At 44.0% G+C, this 16,169-nt stretch overlaps 1 protein-coding gene across 7 annotated transcripts in view; it reads right to left on the minus strand.

Moving 5' to 3' along the window:
• The window catches only part of ABR (ABR activator of RhoGEF and GTPase), a 430,921-nt gene that overhangs the window by 92,920 nt on the left and 321,832 nt on the right, over nt 1–16,169 (minus strand). For all 7 annotated transcript variants that reach the window (XM_077294251.1, XM_077294253.1, XM_077294252.1 and 4 more), the window contains 3 exons: nt 15,565–15,733; nt 13,889–14,011; nt 6,786–6,861 (listed from right to left, as the gene is read on the minus strand). In XM_077294251.1, coding sequence (XP_077150366.1) covers nt 6,786–6,861; nt 13,889–14,011; nt 15,565–15,733 — 368 coding nt within the window. The remainder of the gene's footprint in view (nt 1–6,785; nt 6,862–13,888; nt 14,012–15,564; nt 15,734–16,169) is intronic.

The raw sequence follows: 16,169 nt of genomic DNA on the forward strand, positions 1-16,169 counted from the left end.
CATGACACATCCTGTGGAGAGACCATGAAAAGTCCTTTAACATGTAGTTAGGCTTTGCAGTTAAAGTTAATAATACTATTACAGTGGCATAACTGCAAAATCTGGACCCATCCCGATACATACGTCCTCCATCCTGGGCCCATCCTGCTATATATCCTCCATCCTGGGCCCATCCTGCTATGTACAGTTATATGAAAAAGTTTGGGCACCCCTATTAATCTTAAGCTTAATGTTTTATAAAAATTGTTTTTTTTTGCAAGAGCTATTTCAGTTTCATATATCTAATAACTGTTGGACACAGTAATGTTTCTGCCTTGAAATGAGGTTTATTGTACTAACAGAAAATGTGCTATCTGCATTCAAACAAAATTTGACATGTGCATAAGTATGGGCACCTCACCAGAAAAGTGACATTAATATTTAGTAGATCCTCCTTTTGCAAAAATAATAGCCTCTAGTCGCTTCCTGTAGCTTTTAATGAGTTCCTGGATCCTGGATGAAGGTATTTTTGACCATTCCTCTTTACAAAACAATTCCAGTTCAGTTAAGTTTGATGGTCGCCGAGCATGGACAGCCCTCTTCAAATGATCCCACAGATGTTCAATGATATTCAGGTCTGGGGACTGGGATGGCCATTCCAGAACAGTGTAATTGTTCCTCTGCATGAATGCCTGAGTAGATTTGGAGCGGTGTTTTGGATCATTGTCTTGCAGAAAGATCCATCCCCTGCGTAACTTCAACTTTGTCACTGATTCATGAACATTATTGTCAAGAATCTGCTGATACTGAGAGGAATCCATGCGTCCCTCAACTTTAACAAGATTTCCGGTGCCGGCATTGGCCACACAGCCCCAAAGCATGATGGAACCTCCACCAAATTTTACTGTGGGTAGCAAGTGTTTTTCTTGGAATGCTGTGTTTTTTTGCCACCATGCATAACGCCTTTTTGTATGACCAACAACTCAATCTTGGTTTCATCAGTCCACAGGACCATCTTCCAAAAAGAAATTGGCTTCTCCAAATGTGCTTTTGCATACCTCAGCCGACTGTTTGTGGCGTGCTTGCAGAAACGGCTTCTTTCGCATCACTCTCCCATACAGCTTCTCCTTGTGCAAAGTGCGTTGTATAGTTGACCGATGCACAGTGACACCATCTAAAGCAAGTTGATGCTGCAGCTCTCTGGAGGTGGTCTGAGGATTGTCCTTGACTGATCTCACCATTCTTCTTCTCTGCCTTTCTGATGTTTTTCTTGGCCTGCCACTTCTGGCCTTAACAAGAACTGTACCTGTGTTCTTCCATTTCCTTACTATGTTCTTCACAGTGGAAATTGACAGGTTAAATCTCTGAGACAGCTTTTTGTATCCTTCCCCTGAACAACTATGTTGAATAATCTTTGTTTTCAGATCATTTGACATTTGTTTTGAGGAGCCCATGATGCCACTCTTCAGAGGAGATTCAAACAGGAGAACAACTTGCAAGTGGCCACTTTAAGTAGCTTTTCTCATGATTGCATACACCTGGCTATGAAGTGCAAAGCTCAATGAGGTTACAAAACCAAAAAAAGTGCTTTAGTAAGTCAGTAAAAAGTAGGTAGGAGTATTTAAAACAAGAAAATGATAAGGGTGCCCATACTTATGCACCTGTCAAATTATGATTGAATGCAGATTGCACATTTTCTGTTAGTACAATAAACCTCATTTCAAGGCAGAAACATTACTGTGTCCAACAGTTATTAGATATATGAAACTGAAATAGCTGTTGCAAAAAAAACAACAACAATTTTTATAAAACATTAAGCTTAAGATTAATAGGGGTGCCCAAACTTTTTCATATAACTGCATGTCCTCCATCCTGGGCCCATCCTGCTATGTATATCCTCCATCCTGGGCCCATCCTCCTATATATATCCTCTATCCTTGGCCCATCCTGGGATCTATGTTCCCCATCCTGGGATCTATGTCCTCCATCCTGGGATCTATGTGCTCTATCCTGGGCCCATCCTGCTATATATATTCTCCATCCTGGGCTCATCCTGCTATGTATGTCCTCCATCCTGGGCCCATCCTGCTATGTATATATCCTCTATCCTGGGCCCATCCTGCTATATATATCCTCTATCCTGGGCCCATCCTGCTATGTATGTCCTCCATCCTGGGCCCATCCTGCTATATATATTCTCCATCTTGGGCCCATCCGGCTATGTATGTCCTCCATCCTGGGCCCATCCAGCTATATATATATCCTCTATCCTGGGCCCATCCTGCTATATATATCCTCTATCCTGGGCCCATCCTGCTATGTATGTCCTCTATCCTGGGCCCATCCTGCTATATATATTCTCCATCCTGGGCCCATCCTGCTATATATATCCTCTATCCTGGGCCCATCCTGCTATATATATTCTCCATCTTGGGCCCATCCGGCTATGTATGTCCTCCATCCTGGGCCCATCCTGCTATATATATTCTCCATCCTGGGCCCATCCTGCTATATATATCCTCTATCCTGGGCCCATCCTGCTATATATATTCTCCATCTTGGGCCCATCCGGCTATGTATGTCCTCCATCCTGGGCCCATCCTGCTATATATATTCTCCATCCTGGGCCCATCCTGCTATATATATCCTCTATCCTGGGCCCATCCTGCTATATATATTCTCCATCTTGGGCTCATCCGGCTATGTATGTCCTCCATCCTGGGCCCATCCTGCTATATATATATCCTCTATCCTGGGCCCATCCTGCTATATATATTCTCCATCCTGGGCCCATCCTGCTATGTATGTCCTCTATCCTGGGCCCATCCTGCTATATATATTCTCCATCCTGGGCCCATCCTGCTATATATATCCTCTATCCTGGGCCCATCCTGCTATATATATCCTCTATCCTGGGCCCATCCTGCTATATATATCCTCTATCCTGGGCCCATCCTGCTATGTATGTCCTCCATCCTGGGCCCAACCTGCTATATATATTCTCCATCTTGGGCCCATCCTACTATGTATGTCCTCCATCCTGGGCCCAACCTGCTATATATATTCTCCATCCTGGGCCCATCCTGCTATGTATGTCCTCCATGCTGGGCCCATCCTGCTATGTATGTCCTCTATCCTGGGCCCATCCTGCTATATATATATCCTCTATCCTGGGCCCATCCTGCTATATATATATCCTCTATCCTGGGCCCATCCTGCTATATATATCCTCTATCCTTGGCCCATCCTGGGATCGATGTCCTCCATCCTGGGATCGATGTCCTCCATCCTGGGCCCATCCTGCTATATATATCCTCTATCCTGGGCCCATCCTGCTATGTATGTTCTCCATCCTGGGCCCATCCTGCTATATATGTCCTCTATCCTTGGACCATCCAGGTATATATGTCCTCATGTCCTTCATCCTGGGATCTATGTCCTCCATCCTGGGCCCATCCTGCTATATATATCCTCTATCCTGGGCCCATCCTGCTATGTATGTTCTCCATCCTGGGCCCATCCTGCTATATATGTCCTCCATCCTGGGGCCATCCTGCTATATATGTCCTCTATCCTTGGCCCATCCAGGTATATATGTCCTCCATCCTGGGATCTATGTCCTCCTTCCTGGGCCCATCCTGCTATATATATCTTCTATCCTGGGTCCATCCTGCTATGCAGGTCCTTCATCCTGAGCCCATACCGGTGGTATACATGTCCTCCATCCTGGTATATATAATCTTCCATCCTGGTGTATACATCTTCCATTCTGGTATATATATCATCCATCCTGAGCCCATCCTGGTATATATATCCATCCTCACATACGTCTTCTGTTCTGCAGCTTTTCTTTAAGGCATAAAAAAATAAACAGTTCCACTCACCTTCTCTAAGCTCCCCCACCGCTTGGCGTCCCCTTCAGTAGCCGACAGCTCACAGGCAGTTCATGACGCCATTGCCATGCATAACCAGTGACTTGCATGCTGGCGTCAGCTGCTAGCCTCTGATTGGCCGTGGCATGTATTGAGGTGCAGGGACCCGGTGGGTCACAAACCGTTTTTTTTTTTTTTTTTTTTAATTACTTATTTAAATAATTAAAAAATATGGCATGGGGACCCCTCTATTCTTGATAACCAGCCTTGCTGAATGGGGACCTTGCGGACACTGCAGGATTTTAAACCTTTGCGGCGTAATGTGTTACCAATGGTTTTCTTGGTGACTGTGGTCCCAGCTGCCTTGAGATCATTAACAAGTTCCCCCAGTGTAGTTTAGACTGATCTCTCACCTTCCTCATGATCAAGGATACTCCACGAGGTGAGATTTTGCATTGTGCCCCAGATTGATGTCGATCTGGGGCAATCTTTTATAAAGGTGACTATGTAAGACAGCTGTCTTTAATACAGGTAACGAGTTGATTAGGAGCGTGTAACTGGTCTGTAGGAGCCAGAACTCTCAATGGCTGGTAGGGGATCAAATACTTATTTCCCCACTGCATTACTGCGCATGCGCAGGCGCACTATGTCCCGGAACACAGCGAAATACTACCGGGACATAGTGCGCCGGTGCATGCTCAGTAATGCTTTTCGGCTTTGTTGGGCAAAGCATACTCCGCGTGCGCGAGGCAACATTGCATTGCGCACGCGCGAATTATGGAGGACACCTACTCAAATTCACAAAAATAGTGCGGACAGCGGGGAAGGATGGGGTGGAGGAAAGAAGACGAAACACTGCACAACTGACCAGACACAGGGCATTTACATAGCCCGCCAATTTAAGGTGACAGATTCCCTTTAAAAACGTCAACTCGACACGCAAAAAATAAGCCCTCACCCAACCCCAGATAACGAAAAATGAAGACGTTCGGAGTTTCGGAAAATTGCGCAATTTTTTATTTTTTTTTAGCAAAGTTTGGAATTTTTTTTTACCACTTAGATTAAAAAGAACCTAGACATGTTTGGTGTCTATGAACTCGTAATGACCTGTAGAATCAAAATGGCAGGACAATTTTAGCATTTAGTGAACCTAGCAAAAAAGCCAAACAAAAAACAAGTGTGGGATTGCACTTTTTTTTCAATTTCACCGCACTCGGATTTTTTTTTTCCCGTTTTCTAGTACACGACATGGTAAAACCAATTGTGTCTTTCAAAAGTGCAACTCGTCCCGCAAAAAATAAGCCCTCACATGGCCAAATTGGCGGAAAAATAAAAAGTTATGGATCTGGGAAGGAGGGGAGCGAAAAAGAAAAAATGAAAATACCCCGGGTCATGAAGGGGTTAAGGGGTTAAAGATCCGGGAGAGTCCACAAAAAGTGGGAGGACAAACAAAACACAGAAATTGTGATCAACTCCAAGCACCGATTAGAGAAGAATCAGTCAGGATTGGGCCCAGGGCGAACAGAGGTCAGAAGGGACAACTCTGTAAATATGGAGTCTTTACATAAACTTGATGTGCTTGCCAATAAAGGTTCAAGAACTTCTAAAATCCTTATAAACTTTAGTAACGATAGAAACAGATGGCTAAGGCTATATTCACACGTTGCGTTTTTGCTGCAATTTTTATTTATGCAAATTTTAAGCCGTGTTTTTGCAAACTGCAGCATGCCACTTTCAGCATTTTTGCAATGTTTTTTCACCCACAGAAAGCAAGATTGTTCAAAAACGCAGCAAAAAAATGCAGGTATCAGGTTTTGCTGCATTTTTGGTGCAAAACCTTAAGGAAATTGCATTATGATTTTTGGGGGGCACTAAACTTTATCAGCATTCACAAGAGACATCAAAAACAGAAAAACAAACCGCAGCGAAAACACAACATGTGAACATAGACTAAGGGTGCTATCACACTGCGTTCAGTGTCACTGTAGGAGGGCAAACGTCCGCAATCCCCAGCAAAATGGGGTCCGGACGCATGCGCAGAGGGGCCAATATGCTGCAATGGTGACGGCAGAGCGAACGTGCCCTTTGTCGTGCACTTTTTGCGGGGGTTTACACCTAATGGAGGCGAACACTGAGAAGTGGTAGACTATGTCTGAGTGTCCACCTCTTGTAGAGTAGACATACACTCCAGAAATAAGTCACCACTGCAGTCTATTGGCCTCGTTGGCACAATGTGAAGGCAGCCTAAAAGATCTAAAAACACTAAAGCAGCAGACTGTGAAAACCAAAATTTGTGTCAGTCTCAAAAAACTGTCTCAAGGCCTAAAACCAGAAGGGACTGCTGGCCAATATGTAAACTAGCAGCATGACTTTGTAGATAAACAGGAGATTTAACTGAAAAGCAATACGTTTAAAGATAGCAGTGGTCATGTCCTGATGCCGTCCCTTGTGGCCTAACCCTTAAAAACTTTATTCAAAAATGTAGACGGCAATAAATAAAAACAAAAAAAAGGTACAAAAAAGAAAACTGCATTAAGACTATAAACAAACAAAAAGTTGCAAAAGAAGCAAAACTCGTCTCACCAATTACCAGCAATTCCCATTCTAATGCAGCACCACTCCTCACCCGTCTCATTTCCCTCCTGCAGCCATGAGCGTCTGGATTAGCTACTGCTGCCTGTGATTGGCTGCAGTGGTCACATTTTTCTGCTTCAGGAAGTAAAGATTGTACGGGGCCAAGCAGTATCAGAATGGCAGTGATAGGTGAGCAGTGCTTTTATTATGATTATTAACTCCTTCTTGGCCGTCTGTAATAATTTTTTACTGTTTGGACATGAAGTGAACCTTGGCGGTGATGCGCAGATGTAACACAGATGTAGCGGCGCTGTCCATCAGATCAGATAATGTCAGTGGGTTATACCAGGAGGCTTTTACCTTTCTTCTGCAGCTTCTGAATGGCCTCCCTCCACTCCGACCTCTCATAATCTGATGATAACAGGAACAGATAGCTCTGAGGAGGAGAAGACGACGATGACTGCATTATCTTACGCAATTTACTATAGAGAGACATGGACAGAATGAATCATTTACAATACAGAAGTCGCGGAAACCACATTACCTGACTATGTAACCCAAAGATCTTGGAGACGGTTACCAAAATTGCAGAATAATATGTATATTTTTCAATGCAAGGTACACCTGGACACACGTAGCCAAACCATACGTTTTCCCGTGGTGGCCAATGGCTGCACGTTTTATTGGCAAAATTGCACAGCCTTTGGCCACCATACATTCAGTCACACCGACTGGTCTTACCCTAAAATAAGAGTAGAAAAATCAACTTTTGCAGCAGTTTTGAACCCTGCAGCCATTTTGGAGGGCTGCTGAGTATTTTTTATACACTTCACACTTTCGATGTATGTTGTGTATCTCACTGGTGACTAATATGAAGGGACATTTACCTATTTAGTTGTGTTACTTTCCTGGTGTGATTGCATTACATAGAATGGACGTTCAGGCAGGCATATGTACTAAGCTTGTAAAGTGTCGGAAGGGCGGCTGTGGAGGTATAGAGTGCAATCACACTAGTCGATTATCGTGAATGACAGTTCCTACGAGCACTCGCATCCCAAAACTCATGCAGTGGAAAACCGCTGGAAAAACACTCATTCATTGGGTGAGATAATATTTTTTGCTTGCTTAAAATTTGAAGTATGGCAGCACATAGTCCTGTGCGGACAAGAATCCCGCTGCCGAGAACAATGGCAGCCAATGTGCACTAGGCAATCTATTACAGATCGTTCTGTGCCCCATTGGGGCTCACAATCTAGATACCTCATCAGTATGTCTTTGGAGTGTGGGAGGAAACCGGAGAACCTCGAGAAAGCCCACGCAATCATGGGGGGAACACACAAACTCCTTACAGATGTTGTCCTTGTTGGGATTAGAACCCAGTGCTGCAAGGCTGCAGTGCTAACCACTGAGCCACCATGCTGCCCAGGTTAAACACGCTGATTGGCACACATGATTGTTTAAGACTTTAAAGGGGGTCTGTCACCCAAAAACTGAACTTGAACCATTTAGGCTTTCATATAGGGGACTTTGCCCCAGGGCTGAGGAGTTGGAGTCTTGGAAATTGATGCGTCGGAGGTTTGACTTACCGACTACACAGCCCTGATTAGCCCCAATAAAAATGTATACTTTTACTGTAGATTTTAGCAAATGTGTTTTATAGAAAGTCATCTGTGTAGAGCAGCCACTCGCTGCACATAGGCTAACACACAGCATAGTGTGGCCACTACGTACGAGAGGTATGAGAACGTGACACACAATGCGCACATGCATACAGTGTGAGCTCTCTCCTCCCACTCCTTTCAGCTTCGGCCACTGCTGCTTTGTAATTTTGTGTGCAGCAAGTCACCATTACACACAGGAGAGGGATGAAAACTCATCCCCTGCAAACCCTGACACTGCTATGCTGTCGCTCGGCCGCTCTGGTGTCCGTGTATGCACGGCTGGTGAGTTAGATCTGGAAGCGCTCGAAAGAGAGCACCATGATGAGTCGGGTGGAGTACTGTAACTTAGGGGGCAGAAAGATGCAACAGGCCCTTGGCATTGAAGCCCCCTCATTTACAAATGTAATTAAATATATTTTCTATGTAACACATTTACTAAAATCTACAGTACCAGCATGATTTTTATGGGGCTTAGTTGCCTGTATGAAGGTCTAAATAGTTTAATTTCAGTTTTGGGGGTAACAGACCTCTTAACATCACAAGTCAGCAAGTGTCTAGATCAGCGCACAGTGCAACTTATTTACATGACAATATTGTCGCGTTTCTGCTCAGAAATACAGATGGATCAGACTCAATACAAGTAAACATGTTGGGATGCACCATGTTAAAGGAGATTTCTAAAGTGGTTTCTTCAGGAGCGCACCGCCACTGACTCCCGGCTTCCTGCTTTGCAAGGGGGTGGTGCACACTTGAAGATTGACAGTTCAGACCAGCAGCATGGTTATCTATAAAAGCAATTAATAATTTGCCACTAGTGTAAACTAATGTAGCCAATTACCACCTACTGAACTGTACTAACCTAGAAATGAATGAGAAACCATTAACTACTAAAACGTCCCTTCACTTAGGCCACTCAGAACCAGGTCATTTTTCATGATTGAATTTTTTCCTCCCCCTCTTGGAAAAGCCATATCCTTTGTATTTTTCAGTCAATATAGCCGAATGAAGGCTTGCATTTTGTGGGATGAGTTTTAGTTTTGAATTAAACCAATCACTTCACATATCTTAACATATCGAGAAATGGGAACAAAATTCCAAGAAGGGTGAAAACAATATAAATTAGCCATTTTGTTTATTAATTTTTTGGTGGGCGGGTGGAAGATGGGGTTGGTTCTTATTACAGCATTCATTTTACAAAAAAAAAAAAAAATGACCTGGCAAAATAATTCTCCAGGTCAGTATGATCATGTCAATATTAAACTTATGAGGGCTTTTTTTTGTTGTATTTTCATTTTAGTAGTTAAAAAAAAAGATTTGTTTCCGAAATCCGTAACTGTTCTATTTTTCTGTCCATAGATTTGTGCAACACGTTTTTTATGTGGTGAGCTGCAATTTGCATTTGGGTTCATTTTACACATTTGGTTTTCACAGTTTTCACATTTGGTTCCTCTATCGCATATCGTTACTCTTTCGGACTTTAATAGTCCTGGGGGTCTTACAGTAGACTCCTTGTGATCTGGATAGAGTTTACGACCCTGCAAGGTCCCCCCTCTCTTCTCTGTGATCACGTCATTCAGATGAGTCTTCGGAGCTGGCCGCTCTGTTCCTTCAGACCTTTTTCCTTATTACCATCAAGGCAAGGTTGTCCTCTGGCCGTCCCCGTCCCTTGTTACCAAGGAGGTATCGTACTCCCACTGGGCATCGTTCTTCCCTCATCTCTTTCGGCACCGGTCCAGAAAACGGAAGGGGTTCCCCATACCCTGGACAATGTGAGTGCCCTGAGTAGGTACATGTCGAGGACGGCGTCCTACCGGAGGATGAACACTTCATTTGGGCTTCCTGACGGTTACAGGAAGGGCTTAGCCATTTCTTCGGCCATGTTAGCCTGGTGGATTCTTTACACCATCCAGAAGTCCTTCTGTGTTAGACGTCAGCCTATTTTCACTCCACTCGGTCGATCAGCTTTGCGGGTTCGTCCAGTCCGCATGCACCCTTGAAGCACTATATTTCCCAGACTATCGCAGACGTGAGTCTGAGCAGGCGGACTCTGCAGGCTGCAGTGGCGCACTTGTAAGTAGCATTACACAGGGCCTGATCTGATGTTGTCCCCACCCAGGGACTGCTTTGGGACGTCCAATGGTGGCTCAGTGGATAGCACTGCAGCCTTGCAGCGCTGGAGCCCTGGGTTCTAATCCCACCTTGGACAACATCTGCAAGGAGTCTGTATGTTCTCCCGGTGTTTGTGTGGGTTTCCTCCAGGTTCTCCGGTTTCCTCCCACATTCCAAAGACATAATGATAGGGAATTTAGATTGTGAGCCCCAAAGGGGACAGCGATGATAATGTGTGCAAACTGTAAAGCGCGCCGGAATATGTTAGCGCTATATAAAAATAAAGATTCTTAAAGATTATTATTTTATATTTTCATAGTGGAGACTTTTAAGGATGCGGCACTACCAAAAAGATTTTTTTTTGTTCATTTTTTTTTCATTGGGAAAAGGGAATCAAACTTTTATATTTTCTCTGAACATTTTTAAAATTATTTATTAAATTCATTTTCACTTCATTTTTTAGCCTCCCTCAGCGAATTGAATCTGTTTGATCACTTGATTGCTTTTATTATTTACTGCAACTCTTCAGTATTGTAGTATTTAGTGAAATTGACAGTTTCCTGTGGAAATAATAAGGCAGCAACTTCATTGTTACACGAGTGCACCGACAACTTAACCATTGAGAATGTACTGTCAGTGATCGTCAGAGGCATCTAAATGGTTCAACAGCAGAAACTGGGGCTACCGTAGCAGCGATCCGAGACCTAGTTGTTGCTGTTAGAGGTAGATGCCGGCTGTATGATGCAGCCGACATCTACCTTGGATGGAGCAGGCTAAGCACCTGGGCCTGCTCCAGACAGGCACAAACTGATGCTGACTAGTGATGAGTGAGTGTGCTCGGATACGGTGTTATCAGAGTATCGTGGGTGCTCCAATAATATGTTCAAGTCCCCGCGGTTGCATGATTCTGATCTGTTATGACAACTGCGACACATGTGGGGATTGCCTAACAAACAAGCACAATCCCCACATGTGTTGGGGCTGTCTAACAGCCGCGAATCATGCAACCGCGATGACTCGAACATATTACAATCTGGCTTCCGACCCCATCACTCAACTGAAACTGCCCTAACTAAAGACACCAATGACCTACTAACTGTCAAGAGCAAGCGACACTATTCTCCTGGACCTGTCTTCTGCTTTTCACACTGTGGACCATTCCCTCCTGCTACAGATTCTATCATCTTTTTGGCATCACAGACGTGGCCCTATCCTGGATCTCGTCATATCTAACAGACCAAACTTTCAGTGTCTCCCTCTCCCACACCACCTCCTCACCTCACCCCTTGTCTGTCGATGTCCTTCAAGGCTCAGTTCTAGGACCCCTACTCTTCTCCATCTACACCTTCGGCCTGAGACAGCTCATAGAATCCCACGGTTTGCAGTATCATTTCTACGCCGTTGACACGCAGATCTACCTAACCTGACCTCACCTCCTTACTTACCAAAATCCCACACTGTCTGTCTGCTATCTCGGCCTTCTTTTTTGCTTGCTTTCTAAAACGGACCATGGACAAAACAGAATTCATCTTTCCGCCATCTCACTCTACCAGACCTATCCATCAATATCAATGGCTGCTCACTTTCCCTAGTCCCGCATGCTCAGTGCCTTGGGGTGATCTTCGACTCTGCCCTCACTTTAAAGCCACATATCCAAGCCCTTGCCTCCTCCTGCAGTGTCAAACTCAAAAATATTTCCCGGATCCGCGCATTCCTCGACAATGAAACCACAAAAACACTAGTGCACGCCCTTATCTCCCGCCTTGACTACTGCGACCTCCTACTCTCTGGCCTCCCCTCTAGCACTCTGGCACCACTCCAATCCATCCTACACTCTGCTGCCCAACTAATCCACCTGCCCCCCCCCCCCCCCCCCATTATTCCCCAGCCTCTCCCTTATGCCAAGCCCCTTACTGGCTTCCTAACGTCCAGAGACTCCAGTTCAAAACCCTTACTATGACATACAAAGCCATCCACAATCAGTCTCCTCCATGCATCTGTGACACGGTCACCTGGTACTTACCAACACGCAACCTTCGATCCTCACAAGATCTCCTTCTCTACTCCCCTCTTATCTCTTCTTCCCACAATCGCATCCAAGACTTCTCTCTTGCTTCCCCCATACTCTGAAACGCTCTACCCCACATCAGACTCTCGCCTACCATTGAAACCTTCAAAAAGAACCTGAAGACTCACCTCTCCCGACAAGCCTACAGCCTGCAGTGATCCTCAACCTACTGAACCGCCGCACAACCAGCTCTACCCTCTCCTAGTGTATCCTCACCCATACCCTGCAGACTGTGAGCCCTCGCGGGCAGGGTCCTCTCTCCCTCTGTACTTGTTTTTGCTCATGTTTATTGTATTTGTCTATATTTGCCCCATTTTCACATGTAAAGCGCCATGGAATAAATGGCGCTATAAAAATGTATAATAATAATTACTCGAGCACCCACAATACACGGATAACACCCGAGAATGCTCAGTTAACGCTATATCTGAGCACGCTCGCTCATCACTAATGTTGACATGTATGTTCATCAGGCTGTGTGATGGGGTTAAAACACTTAATAGTCCTAAAACTTGGTGAAAACACAACAGGACTCTGTAGATCATGCAAAATCCAGGCGTACTATAAATGTACAACTAAGGCAGCAGAACTGAAGTGAAATCCACCATTATAACATACAAATATACAAGTGCATACGCATATACCATGATATGAACATCTTTTTTACCCCAGTAAGTCCAGCTAAGCATAATATGTATGTTGTTCTGGAGCAAACACGTACCAACATGCTGCATGTATTGACTAACCTCTGGGTATGACAAAAATTGTAACTGACGATCACAAGTGTCTAGAATGCTAGATTCTGCTTATCTTATGGAGATACTGTCATATAATTATGAATTTATATTTGCAGTTTTAAAGAAAACTTTCACCCTAGTCTCTACGATTGCACTCACGTTGCCTAGTACGGGTTTTGCAGGACCACATGGTAAGCCCAATGATTGGTGTTACCAGTTGGAAGCTTTAAAAAGGATCATGGACACAACCTTCAACTACTGAAAATCAAAGAAAACTTTGTGCCACGTGATACTTTCCAGGGCTGGTTATGTGAATCACACATGCCAAGATGAAAAGTTGACGACTCCTTTAAGGATTATAATCCCCTATAAGAATGCATGCAAGAATAAATGTGAATTACTTTCTAGCCCCGAGTTCCTCTTATTACTTACAAAGACATTTCTTTAGCTATTTCAGTTTTCCGGAAACATACCGCCAGCTGAACTGCTCAATACAACAACATGGGGTCTGGAGCAAAAACGAGCTCTTTGAACGTTTGGCTATAAAGCAATATGTCCTTGTAATTTGGACTCAAAGGCAAAGAGTGGGTTTAAAGCCAAATCAGTGGAAGTTGTGTGTGGAGCTCATATGGCTCCCACGCATTTGTTCCCCCGGCGTCCTGACTCACTCCTTACATCAGACACTGCAGAAATCCCCTCCTGGCATCATCCTCTCCATATTGAAAATGTTCAAAGTATGCAAATAACCAGTGTCGTCTTTCCTCAATTCCCGAGAGGGAAAACCAAAGCAGATTCCTATTTGTATCTCGCATACAATACTGGCTTGATCTAGCGTCTCAGAGGGGCAATACAGCTGCCAGCTGCGGGCAACCCACGACTACGGCTTACCTTGCCATTCTTGTTCTGGATTCGGAAAGGAATAGTAGGGGAGAAGAGAAGAAGCCAGGATTCATACTCAAACATCTTCTTCTTCAGTCTTTCTATAGCACGACTTGATCCTTTATTGGACTTCTGCAGATATAAGGACAGCAGTGAGACAGTGGGCACACAGGAGGACAGCAAATATCAGAAATACCATGTCAGTGCTGGTCAGAAACAAAGTCACTAAAGACAAATAATCAACTCAGTGATACAATTTACATTAAAAGTGAAGGCTTTTCCTTCACATAGAATTTACATCTATTATCAACAGTATTAATATTCTAAATGTTAGGTAATAATATTGTATCAAATGTTTTGTACTGAATACATAAGTTATTCCCTATCAATAGGAAAACAGATAACTTGTTGACTGCTGGAGGTCCGATCACTGATTGAGTGTGGTTTGCATTCTCGATCTCTGCAGATTCCCATCTGTATCGGAGCAGAGTCCGTTCTTCGGATCGATGGGGGTCCCAGCGACCAATAAGTAGCCTTCTCAAACAGCAAGGTTCTCCCTAGGTTTTGGTCAGGCAGTTTTCATAGAAATAATCTTATGTAGTATAATCTTTTCTACGGATGCAGGAGTATTTAGTTAAGCAACATAATTGAAATTAACAGTTCTGACCACATTTTAATTAGTGATGAGCAATAGTGCTCAAATAACAACTTATACACGCTCGCTCGGGTACTATCCAAGCATCTGGGTGTGCTCGTATATTATGTTCGTGAGTCCCTGTGGCTGCATGACTGGCGGCTGTTAGACAGCCTCAACATATGTGGGGATTGCCTGTCTAACAGCCGTAAATCATGCTGCCGCATGGACTTGGACATAATATACGAGCACACCCAGATAGTCGGATAACACCCGAGTGTGCGTGTATAAGACGTTATCCAAGAACGCTCGCTCATCACTAAATCGACTGTATTACCGGGACAAGCATTTACCGCAAAAAAATGTGGATAACTTTTGATTTACGTATTATCTTCTACTCTGGGTGGTGAGGCCCCAGCAGACCCCAGCAAACTTTTAAGAAGCTCTGCCCTATCACATCGATAGGGGACAACATATACTTTGTACAACCCCTTTATGTTCATGCACATACTTTACTGTTTTGGTACATTTTGTTTGTCGTTTATGAAGATTAGGCCAGACAGTCATAAATGCTCTTCTTAGTTTTGAGAGTACTCGTCTCCAGCCCAGAAATGTCCATTTTAGTAATTACTTTCATTCACCAAAAAAAATAAAAAATTCTGGAGCATTTTTTCTGATAACTAGCAATTGTGCCGTTCCTCCTGAACATTTATGAACATAATCAGCGCTGGGTGTTCCCATTCTCCTTGTTATCAGTTGAGGGGTGAACCAAGCCGCCAGTGCGGGGACAGAGTCAGACCGTCTATTTCTAGGGGGAATAATAGAGGACCGGCACAGAAACATGCTCTATGATTTTATGGAAGTATCTACTAATATCAGATTTGATTGTTCCCAGGTTTATAGGACATAGCTCATCCGCTCGTAGAGACCTCCTAAAATACTATTTTACACTTTGCTCTCATAGCAGCTTCCGCTCCACAGTAATTTACCTTTCGCCCCGTATATATAAAAGGTGAGATTGTAATAAAAGAGCTTTAATTGATCCACTGACCTTTTCTTTTTGGATCTCACTTTTCAGAACGGATATCTTTGCCTTCATCTCCTCGATCTCATGGTCAGGTGGGGCGTGAAGCTGTGGAATGGGCTCAGACTCCTCCACGGTGGGGAACACCAGATCGGCCAAGGGGATGTACCACTTACAATCATACTGCTGGTGTTTCCTGTACAAAAACACCAAACAAAAACAATCAACAAATAGTGATGATACTTTTTACAGCTGAAAAATTTTTCTTTCAGTGATGAAATCCAAATAGCTGTAAAAAACAGCAAAATGAATAAAACAAACCCTCATGTTGATGGCCGTAGTACAGCACGTGAACGCTTAGGCGCCGTTTGGCTGCAGCAGTCATGTAGCGGATACTACACGTCAGCGCTGACAATCTCTATACAAGCATCACTGGGAACCAGCTGGTGCAGCGGCAAAGAATCCGGGGGAAAGAGGCGAGTGCTGATTCTTAGATTTTAGAACATGGTCTACTCCCTTTTCCTCAGCTCAAGCACCCAGACACTAGTATAAAGTCACTAACTCCAGTTACGGCACAAGGATGATGCCACATTGAGCCCAGAGGCAGGTAACAGAGGCGAAACGATCAGTGC

Source organism: Ranitomeya variabilis, chromosome 3 (genome assembly GCF_051348905.1).
Source record: "Ranitomeya variabilis isolate aRanVar5 chromosome 3, aRanVar5.hap1, whole genome shotgun sequence".
Classification (NCBI taxonomy): Eukaryota; Metazoa; Chordata; class Amphibia; order Anura; family Dendrobatidae; genus Ranitomeya; species Ranitomeya variabilis.